Source organism: Nicotiana sylvestris, chromosome 6, assembly GCF_000393655.2.
Source record: "Nicotiana sylvestris chromosome 6, ASM39365v2, whole genome shotgun sequence".
In the NCBI taxonomy this organism is placed as follows: Eukaryota; Viridiplantae; Streptophyta; class Magnoliopsida; order Solanales; family Solanaceae; genus Nicotiana; species Nicotiana sylvestris.
In genome coordinates this window covers 110,706,680-110,718,378 of record NC_091062.1, presented here as the reverse complement: position 1 = coordinate 110,718,378, position 11,699 = coordinate 110,706,680, and the positions used below count along the sequence as shown (strand labels likewise).

The 11,699-nt window shown below is 40.0% G+C and overlaps 1 protein-coding gene across 1 annotated transcript; it reads left to right on the top strand.

Annotated features, from left to right (window-relative positions):
- The first annotated feature begins 5,871 nt into the window (after positions 1-5,871).
- On the top strand, positions 5,872-10,430 carry LOC138871093 (uncharacterized). Its single transcript, XM_070148948.1, has 9 exons — positions 5,872-6,097; positions 6,413-6,736; positions 6,908-7,044; positions 7,136-7,327; positions 7,393-7,692; positions 8,428-8,563; positions 9,240-9,368; positions 9,430-9,758; positions 10,011-10,430. The coding sequence occupies exons 1-9, from the start codon at positions 5,872-5,874 to the stop codon at positions 10,428-10,430; spliced, it is 2,193 nt and encodes a 730-aa protein (XP_070005049.1).
- The last annotated feature ends 1,269 nt before the right edge of the window (positions 10,431-11,699 follow it).

Here is an 11,699-nt window from a genome sequence, read left to right as displayed (position 1 = left end):
GTCGTGACATATATAAGGGAAACGAGATATCATTTGTACAGACACGTTCTTATTATTATTGGAATACAATTACTTTCTCTTACTTACTATTGGCTATTTTTGCTATCTCATATTCTAATTTTCTTTTTTATTACTAAGTAAATATAGCATTTCTTGATTATGCTCGAGTATTTTTTAAAATAAGCTTTGATCGAATTACACAACTTTTGGTTAAACAGTTACTAACTGACAATGATGAGTTACTCCATCGCGGAAATGCGGACAGTCCATGTTGGCTGATGCTCATAAGAAGGGAATGTTGGGTGGCGTTTGGAATGAAAACATGTGGAAAATTTTTTGGCCAATTGTTGAAGAGAAATAGGTTGGAATTGTACGAAAACAGGTTGCTGAGTTTTTTTTTAATTACACCGGAGGAGGGGATGGGTAAGGAAAATGGACATGCTATGTTACTGACGGGTTAAAACCCTCCATTTCAACTGTGATATGCAGCAAACTTACCAAGTGAGCTAACGCTTAACCCCATTGATGAGTTAATCGCAAAAATGCGGACAAAGTCCTTGTTGGGTGATGCTCATAAGAAGGCAATGTTTGGTGGCGTTTGCAATGAAAACCTGGTGAAATTAGTTTTGGAGTTGTAAAAGGATTACATATCCATTCTACAAATCCCTTCGCTACTGAGAAATCCTAATTTTCTACACGCCAGCTTTGCCATTCGAATGACATCTCCGGTAATAGATACCTTGGAGCCCCTTTTTCCCGCTTTTCTTCTTTCTTTCTTTTTTCTTTTATGTTACTCCCTCTATTAGAATTGCTGTAAACCTATTTGATTTAGCATGGAATTTAAGAAAGAAATGAAAACTTTTAAAATTTGTGATCCTAAATAAGCCATAATATTTGTACGGGATTATAATTTAAAACTTCTGGTGTTAAACAGCCAAAGTTTCTCATTGAGAATAGAGTTAAGTTTAAGTTGAATTATTTTCAAATTTAAAAATCTTTGTTGGAATATATTGGAAAAAAATATATAGGTTCACATATATGAAGTATGATTTTTTGACATTTGTATGTTGTAAACATCCTTGAGTTTTAGGATGTTCCATTTAATTGAAGAGGTCGAATATATATGCATTGAATAACACGAAATTTAGACCAGATCATAGACCAAGAATTCAGGACCAAATTTTTTAGATGAGCTATGGCATTTTTCTCACCTTTTAAAAGCAAAAGAAAATCTTGAACACGCCAGAATTGGTACGCCAAAGAAGTTTCTGGCTTGTGCATTATCTTTGTGCACAAAGGGAGGCTCTTCCGTTGACATTTGACCTCAGACCGATGTAAAGTACAGTCCCAAAAAGAAAATAAGTAGAGAGAGATGCAATAGTACTTCAACCACACGAAAGTCAAACATATGAGTTCCCCTCCTTTGATTTGATGTCACTGGTACAGTGAAATTTAGTTCTAATTTTGTCAAAGATCTCATGTTGGGTCATAATTATCCAATCCCAACAATTTACTCATCATAAACACAAGGGGTAATTAAAAAGAGAGTAATAAAATACATACAACAGAGTGAAAGAATAATTTCTTAGTTTGTGCTTCATTAATTTATGCGCAAGGATCATATTTCTTCAAATTTTGTGTCAAAGTTCGAACGAGTCATTATATGAAAGGACCTCCAAATACTCTTTTCTTTCGATCTAATTGTTCTTTTTCTTTTTGCTAGAGGTTTCAACTTGTTTCATTTAATCTAACGCTTCTATACCATTTGACAAATACCAATCGATCGGTGCAACACAGTGTACTATGACAATTAGTCAATAGCCGCGGGAGAAATTAAATGCTGCGATTCTGTGACAAACAATATCGTCAAATGACATTAAATGATTTAAGAAAAGGAGGGCAATAAAATCGATGGAAACATAAAGAGAGAATGTATAGTCTTTTGACTGAAAAAGTAACACAAGATGAGAAATTTTATTTTGAGTTTCGCATGTCATGTAATAATTATGTGAGGCCCTTATTAATTTAGTGACATCTGGAATTTGTAGGCCAATTTATTCTAACAACTTCTCCTTCAATGGCACTTCTTCAATCAAGGCAAATGCTCCTCCCTCTTCCTCTTTTTCTTTCTTTTTTTTTTCCTTGTTCCTTATCACTTCATTTTCTTTCTCCCAACAGACCTATGCAATACAGAGGCAGATGCAATGTATCGGCACTGGGTTCAACTGAATCCATTACTTTTGACGAGAATTATAAATTTATGTGTAAAAAGTTATTATTGTTGTAATATATAGCAATATGAACCCATAACTTTAAAAGTACTATGGGTTGAATGCTAAATCTTAAATGTTGAATCCATAAAATTTAAATCCTAGATCCGCCTCTGATGCAATGGATATGCCACTTGATTGTGAGCTCCACATTATTTTTGAAGATGTTTGCTGAGAAACATCTGGTTTTTTACTCTAGCTCTTCATAAAACTAAAACGAAACATAGCTCAGCAGATACTCTACCAATCTTATTTGAAATTTTTTCAAAGGTATTGTTTTATGACTTTTCAGTTTTCACCATATTCATACAAAAAGAAGCGAGAAAGAGGAGAAAAAGAGGATAGAGGAATTCGAACCAAAAAAAGAACTACAAAGGGAAAAAATAGAGATTATATATAGAGGTTGTGTCTGCTTTTTATTGTTAGGTTTCATGGACAATGCCAAAAGTTAATTACTAGTATTTGTCAACGTTAATGGTGTTCTTTCCTTTCCGATTCTTTCTTTTTCTTCTTCTCAAAAATATTTTATGGGTTTAAGTTTTGTGTGTCTTTGAAAAATGATCAATTGCTTGAGAGAAGAAGAATTAAAAGAACGAATTAGAAACATTTAATTCTGGTAATTGAAAACATTGAGTTAAGGGAGTTGAAGAAATTAGGAAGGGGAGAGAGTAATAGCGGAGCTGGGAGTTGGCTAATTTTTGCATGAAGTGGGACCCTAAATCCATTTGGCAAAGTCATAAAGGAGTCTCATACAAATTACGTGAATCTGGTACAAAATAAAATTTCTTCATATTCCATGAGTTTCTTGTTGTTTACTCCATCCGTTTCAATTTATGTAAGCTTGTTTGATTAGACACGAAGTTTAAAAAAAATAATTATTTTTGGAATTTGTGGTCCTACCACTCCCTTTAATATTACCCCCATCTAATAATGTCTTCTAATGAGTAAATAAAAAATGAAATGTAAACAAGAGAAGAAAAAGCAATGGTCATTTGCGTAGCACAACCTCTTACAAAAGAAAATAAGCTTGAACCAGGTGGTAATGAGTCAAAACCTAGCTATCTTCAAATTGTTGTGACAGTCTGAATGAACTTTTACAGATGTCATTGTAGTACAAGAATTACTGACAAAGAAACTCACCTAGTCAAAAAAGAAAAAAATTAACTCCAAAAATGAACTTCCCAAACCCCATGAGTGGCTAGAGACGGTAATAATAAAATGAAAGGAGGTTTTTATGAATTGATTTTATCAGCAATATACTTCTTGAAACAATGATCATAACATATAAACATGACTTTTTCTTGCCAAAAGTATCTTCAATAGCACTTTTGATAAATACTTTTGAAAAAATTATGCTTTGAAGCACCGTTTAAATGTTTGGCCAAAATTAGTTGCTACTCAAAAAAAAATTCAAATTAAATAGTCAAATATAAATTGCTTTCCACCGAAAGCACTTTTTAAAAAAGCATATTTTGAGAAAGTTTTATAATGTCAAGGGCATAATAGACTTTTCAGGTGAAAATTTTATAAAATATTGTCAAAGTGACCATAGTAAAATAATTTTTGTGTAACAAAATAAAGAAAAGATTTTACTTTGACATGATAATTACTTTGACAAAATTTTATAAAACACAGGTAAAAATTAAAATAAAATCAGTTAAGGAAAAATTAAATGTACGAATATATTATAAAAATAATAAATAAAATATTATTAGGTTATTTTAGTTATAAATAAAATACCTAGGTAAAAATATATTATATAGTATATAATATAGAAGGTATTATATAAATATGAAGATTTATATAATATCAAAGGCATAGTAGACTTTTCAAGTAAAAATATTATAAAATCTAGCAAATGTGACTTTGTGATAACTAAAGTAAAGTAAAATATTTTTTGTGTAACAAAAAAAAGGAATAGTGATTTTTGAGTGATGAACACAAAGTTAAATAATTTTTACGTAACAAAAAAAGAAGAAGAAATGACTTTTGGATAACAAACACAAAAGTTCAATGACCATGGATAAAATTAACTCAATTATTTTGAATGGAACAATCTCCTCCAAAAGAAACTAAGCTTGAGCTAAAGTAGTAAATGAGTCAAAACCTATCTTCACATTGTTGTGGCAGTGTGTTTACCTTGAAAATGGTATTAACAATTATATATTTGATTTTCTGGTTCTAAAAATATGTGATTTATTTAAATACTAGTTGTTAGGAAATAGATGTTAAGTGTAAGTAAAGAGAATAAGATATGCAAACCAATGTTGATAAAGGACTGGGGTCTCGAACTCAATGGAATCAGGGACCTCGGGTCCGATAATAGCGGTAAATGAAGAATAATAAATGAAGAATATATATTGAATGAAAAAATAATAAAGCTGAAAGACAAGATTGAGCGTGAGAAAAGAAGAAAATATTCTATTGTAGTCAAGATTCATCCATGTTACAAAATGACAAGGGTCCCTTTTATATAGGAGGGGGGAATCCCAACATAGTACATGTCTAATAATGACGAGAAAATGCTATTGGTACAGTTGTATAATGGCTCAGTTGTACTATCCTTGCAGACCTGGTAAGCTCTAACCACGTGTCCTTGGGAGCTTTCCCGCCTTTCCATGACGATCGTCGATTTGTACTGCTCCGAGATTGACCACAACGAAACTTCGATATGCTCCCTTGAGGGATGCACCTCGGGGTCACACTTCAAATTATGCTTCGAGCTTCTCGAGGTCGGGCGTGGAGTGTCATAGTAACCCTAAAGTCGAACTCCCCGATTTTGGCCGTATACAGATAGTCCCCGCGTTTCTTAGAATGAAAGGATAAGAAACGATCTTGAGTTCTTGCCTCTTCGATACCCCCATTATGATGTCAGCCACGTGAGATCATTAAATGATGCGACAGAAAAGTTGTACATGGGGCTTATTAACACGGTTCTCGAAAAGCCCACGAACCGCTATTGGTGGCCCTATCAACTCCTCCAATACACTTAGATGACTCTTATAAATACTCCAATTCCCTACCTTTTAAGCCTTTACAACATCTTCAAATTTTCAAATCTTTGTTAACAGTTTCCTGTCTTCATCCTCCTTCTGTGTTTACTTCTTCGTCAGCTTACTTTGAAACTTTGTTATAACCATGGCCAAAACTTCTTAGACAGTACCTCAAAAAGAGGGAGCCCCTTCTTCGTTATGCTCATCTAAGAGCAAAAAGATAGTGCCTCCTCGTATTGAAGAGTGTATTCCTGGGCTCTTTGAGACATCCTCTGATTTCAAAATTGATAAACCTTCTTCGATACCAAGCCGATACGAGACCATGTCTCAGTACATTAGTTTAATAACCGACATAAAGAAGGCGAAAATAGATTGTCGTTGGGGAGATGAGGTATAAGTAGAGATCCCTTTATCAGAAGAGGATATAACTACACAGAGCTGGTTTCCTCAGCGTATATACGTATCCCTTTACCTTAGGTCCCGTAGATTCTTATTCTCCACCGATAGACCCGGTGATCCTCGATTTTTGTCGACAATATCGAGTGACGTTTGGTCAAATTTATCCCTCCTTTTGGAGAATTGTCTATTTGATTAGATATTTCTCGAACATGGTCGAGGGGATGCCTTTCACCCTTGATCATCTGATTAGATTGTATAGCCCTCGTATCTATCGAGGGGGCCTAGTCAAACTGCGACATCGATCTACCAAAGCAGTTTTTGCCAGCATCGATGAAGATAAAGACCGGGGGTGGATGAGCCGCTTCATTCATGTCAGGACTTCGGACCTCATCCCTGCCAAGAAGATGCCATTCCTTGAGGAATGGAATATGAGACGTAAGTGTCGTAACATCGAGCATGTTTTATCATCTGGATGTCCTCTTTTCTTCTTTTGAACTAATTCCTTTCTTTTTTGAATTGATTCTCCTTCAGTTGCGTAGCCACCGTGTGGTTCCCCCGGCGCGGTCAAGGACCTCTCGGGCTGGGTTAAGCTCTTAGACTCCGCCTCCTCATATGACAAGCGTGTTTGGCATGATTTGGCCAAAACTCGATGGGAGGCCAAAAATCACGGTATGCCCTCGCCACTATCACTTCTAAATTCCTTATAAATAGATTTTTTGGTGGTATGTTTGGCATTTTACTCTTGTGCAGGCCTCGGGGAAGCCATTTCAATGACACCGCCTTCTTCTGGCGAAGAGGAGACCCAAAGACCCACCAAAGATAGAAAGAGAAAGAAGGAGACACTGACGGAGTCCCCAAAACCAAAGAGAGCTAAGGCTCGAAAGCCTAGGGCCAATGCAACGATCCTAACTCCGGAAGCTGCTGAGAGTCTTCGTGCCGAAGACGATGACGATTGCCCACTGGTACATAGGGCAAGACGAGGCGCTGATGCTTCGAAGGTTGCCGGACAGAAGACTGCCGAGTTAGAGATGGACGATGTGGTCCCACCTCGTATTGAGGAGACCCTGGAGGAGGGTTTGAATGCAGTCCCCGAGCCGACCACTGAACGGGATACAACTTGTGCTGATTAGCACTTGGTTGGCGCATTCGGAGGATCCAGCTCTAAGGCCCTTTGAGGGCGAGAGGAAGCCCCGATAGAGGTTGATGTCATAAGCGATCTTCAACCAGGCTCATCGTTTTACCCAGGGCAAATAAGGGACGCCCAGAACAGGGAGACTCCCGATGTGGGGGCATCCCAGAGAGAGGATAATGCATTTGGAGATTTTTTTGCCGGTGTTGAAGAGGATGCTGATCTTAATGCCCCAGTCGTCCTCGAGAAGGCTGTGAAACTTCAAAAATAGGTGAATTTTGACATAACCTTTGTGCCTTGAGTTTTGGTCTTTGTTTTTCTAACTTCTTCCCTTTGTGCTATAGGTCATAATGTTGTACGACCAGGCCTTCTCCAAGTTAAGAGCTGAACTGACTCACTGTGAGGAGGAGTTCGAGAAGTGTGATTCGGAGTCGAAAGAGCTAAAAACTCTATACGCTCGAAGGGAGGAGGAATTGAATAGCCTTCGAGCAAGCTCGGAGAAAATGCTCCAAGAGCGGGCCAAATTCATCGAGCAGGTAGTTCGGTGTTCATGAGCTTGCTTTTTTGTTTTCATAACTTTGTGTTCATTACCTTGACTCAGCATTTGCAGATTAAGCGAAAGGATACCCTAACGGAGCAACTTCGGGAAGAGATTGTGGCCAAAGACATCGAGATCCTTGAGCTGAAGCGGTACAAGGATAGCATGGCCTCGGAAAGGGATACTCTCCGAGGGGAGCTGGCCTCGACCCAGAGTCTTATTCAAGGTGCTAAAGAGGAGGCTCACAAACTCAAGGTGTTTCATGCTGAGTCGACTGTCGCGTTATCCGCGGCCAAGTCTGAAGTCGATGCACTCATATTCTCGTATCGGGGAAGATGTTGCTGCAACGAATACTCAAGCCAGGTAGATATCTGAAGGGGTCAAGCTCAAACTGGCTCGCGCCCTTGCACATACTCGATTAAAAGCTCAGAGGTAGGCCTTTGAGGAAGTGCATGCCAATGGTTTCGACCTCTCTACCGAGATCGAAGAAGCGAAGGCCTTGGAAGAGGAATCAGTAGCTCCGACTACTTCGGACGAGGTCTCTACGAGTAGCTCGGGGAGTAGCGAAGACGAAGACTAGGCCACCTTTGCTCTTTTCACTTCTTCTTCTTTTGTATGTGGACTCCGCGTGGGAGTTTTGTAAATGCACCTTTGTAAATATATTTCTTGGAATGCAAAGGACTTTCTTGTTTAATGTCTTCAAAGTTTTGCCTTTTAGTGTTCATGCCAAGGTCAAGCCTCGAACTTAAATTTAACTCCTTCGAGCTCGGTCTTGGAGTAACAAAGACCCTTGAGATCGGATTGCTCTGTTTTCAATTGCATACCTTCCCTAGGTTGGGTTGGTAAGGAATCGATTTGACACCTCAATCCCTCGAACACTGTGTGGTGACATGATTCATGTGACCTGACCGTAAAGCGACCGAAATGGCCCTGTCGGTACATTTTCCCAAAAAGTCATAATTGCTTTGTCAAAGCTAATTGGCTATCAAAGTTAATGAATAGTCGCCGTTGTTCTTATATATACTTGCTTTCTTTCATTGAGGGCATTGCCGCTTTGTGCAACTTCCTTTCTCTATAGAGTTCCTTGTTTTGCGCTAGTTCTGGTGCCGAATCATATTAAAGCTTTCGCCTGAGTTTTCATCTTCCCTTTCTTGTTTTGAAGGAATCATGGCTACCGTGCCCAAATCTGCTCACCAGAAAGAGGGAAGTCCCACCTCTGCTTCCCGCCGGGCCAGTTTTATAGGGCGACATTTGGCGAGCTAACTTCGAACTGTTTCGTCTCGATGAGATATTTTATAATAGAGAAACTCTCGATGTTCCGGGCCATCGAGAGCATGCATCGAGGTTCATTCAATCAATAGAAGAGAGACACCTTGAGGCTGTGAGGAGAGACTGTGTATGGGGAGAAAAGGTGAGGCTGCAGATACCCTCCCGAGAAGAGGATATTATGGCCCACATAGAGGGGTTTCTGAACGTGTACACGTACCCTTTTACGTTGGGTCCTCTCAACCGACTTGTGCTCGAATTCTGTCGAAGATATCGAGTTACTTTGGCTCAGATCCATTTGTCTTTCTGGTGGATCGTGTTGATGATGAGTTTTTTCGCTGAAAAGGCCGAGCTCGAGTTCACTCTTAGCCACCTTATCAGATTGTATCGGCCTTTGCATCATCGAGGTCTAATTACACTACAACACTGATCCACCAAGCCCTTTATTGCCAGTGATAACGAGGACAGGGATCGAGGGTGGATGAGTTGGTTTGTTCGAGTGAGGACTGTCGATATTATTCCTGCGGAGTTCCTACCTTTTCCCAAGAAATGGAATTTCAAGTGTAAGTGATATATTGTATTCTATTACTTTTGTTCTCGGTGGAGCTAGACTCTGTAAGGATGTTTTCTTTCCTTTTTCACAGTGATTCCGTGGATGCCAAATGAGGTCCCCGATCTAGTGGACTGGGCCCGCAAACTGGATGCCTCTTCGACTTATGACGAGCGTAAATGGCGAGATTTGTCAAAAGGCAAATGGGAGGCTAAGCACCATGGTATGTTTTAGGTAGTCCTTCTCTCGAGGAGTACTTTCCTTTACTAATTTCTTTGTTGCAGGCATCGGTGAGTTTTCTGAGGTGAGACCATCCCCTTTCGAGGAGGAGGAACGACCTTCGATTTCTGAGACAAGGAAGGATAATAAAAGAAAAAGATCCTCGAAGGATGAGGATTCCCATAGCAAAGCAGGACCCGCCAGGGGGTGCGAGGAGGACGTTGCCGCTGACAAAGATCTCATATTTATCGGTTGTTCTGTGGACATCAATGCACCTGGAGAGGATGATTCTACATTGATGACTCGACCCAGGAGGCCTCCCGAGACTGTTGAGCCTACTGGGCTCGAGGCCCCTAGTCTGAAGGGAGAGATTCCACATAGAGGAGGGGCGAAGGTCCTTCATTACCTGATTTGGCAGCTGGTTCTCGGACGTCGAGAAGTACTCCGAGAGAAATGGGCTTTAACGTATCTCCGCCCAATCAGAGCACCTCGGGTTGCTTCATCGGGGCCGATGAGACCGAGCCGGTAGATGCGAAATCGGCCTTCGAGGAAGCTTAGTGACTCTTCTCTATGGTGAGTTTTGAAGTCATTATAACATTTCTAACCTCATACTTTCTTCTTTTTAACTGAACCTTCTTTCTCATAGGCCTTCGATAAGCTCAAGTCTGAGCTGCTTCGATGTGAGGATAAGTTGCGTAAAGCCTTGAATGGGGAGAAGTCTCTCAGGCTTCTTTGTGATAAGAAAACAAGAGAGCTGATACATCTTCGATCGGAGTTGAACCGAAGTCATGATTACGAAGGCAACCTCGAGAAACAGGTAACCTCTATTTTGAGGGAATACAAGTTTCTTCTCCCATCTTTGGAAACTAAAGTTTCGGTATCTCAGTTGCAGAGAAAGACAGAGATACTGGAATGCCTTCGGGGTGAAGCTAACCAGGTTAATTCTGAATGCAACGAATTGAAGGCACAAATAAATACTCATGTTGCGGCCAAAAGGAACGCTTTGGCTAAGGCCTCCACCCTCGAGATACAACTTCTTAATGCTCGAGAAGGCAACTTAGTCTAGACGAGCAGGATTGCCAAGCCTAAAATGGATCTTTTGAAGATGAAGACCGAAGTTGTGGATGCTTGAGCCGAATTCGAAGAGGTCCGAGCAAAGGCTGATAAGAAGGTGACCATCTATCTGAAAGATGTTGTTGAAGCTCATACGAAGTTGAGGGGGGCTTCCGATCGAGAGAGGAGAAGCAATGAATATGTCCGATGCAGATCCCGGAGGAAAACTCTCGAGGAGATTCATGGTAAGGGATTCGATCTCTCGGAGGAGATAGAGTAGGCCAAGGCGGATGATTTCGATGCCAAGTCCCTCGTTTCTGATGCTGAAGACAACGAGGAGGTAGCCGGTAAGGGAGCTGGTCCCGAGGGAGCCGATGGAGACAAAGTCCCCGAGGGGGGAAACGCTAAGTTCCCGAGGGTAGACTAGATTTTTTTCCTTGTTCTTTCTATAGGGCTCTCTGTGGGAGTGTTGTAAATGTATCTTTGTACCATTATTTATAATAAAAAAGGAACCCTTTGGTTTTCCCTTTATATAAATTTCCACTTGCTTGTTCCTTTGTTTATGTTTTAAGTTTTGATGCTTCCAATTAGTCCGATATGTTAAACTTTAAGATAAGAACCCTTAGGTTGTGCTTGATGATTAATTGATAGTAGTTGACCATTTAGGGCTCGGTCCTTGAATCAAGTTTTGACTCGGGCTCATTGACCCTTAGGTTTTCAACATATTGGCCCTTAGGCTCTTTAGGCTGGCCCTTAGGCTCTTACGCATTGGCCCTTAGGCTCTTACGTATTGGCCCTTAAGCTCTTTAGGCTGGCCCTTAAGCTCTTACGCATTGGCCCTTAGGCTTTATTCAGATTGGGTCGATGTGACCTCTACCATGGCTATAGTTTTCCCTCATTTTGGCTAAAGACTTTGAAGTTTTGATTATGCCTTGGCATGTTTTTTGTTCGTCCAACTCTTCGATGGCTCAAACGAGAACCTCGATTATGAGTCGATATGTGATGATAGATGAGTACCTCGGGAGGTTCGCTCGAAGGCTAAGTTTTCGAAACCTTTTTATTATTTGGAGCTGATATTATCGAAGCTCCTTCGCTTATGCCGAGGGTAGCCTGATTAACTGGTTCTTTTCGAAGTATTTGTAGGCCTTTAGTTTTATGGTGGCAGTCAGACGTCTCCGAGCCGTGTTAATTTGGCCGTAGCCTTTTAGTTCGACCGTAGTCTTTATGTTTGGCCGCAGCCTTTAGTCCTCGGGTGCGATGACCTTGGAGTCTATATCGAAGG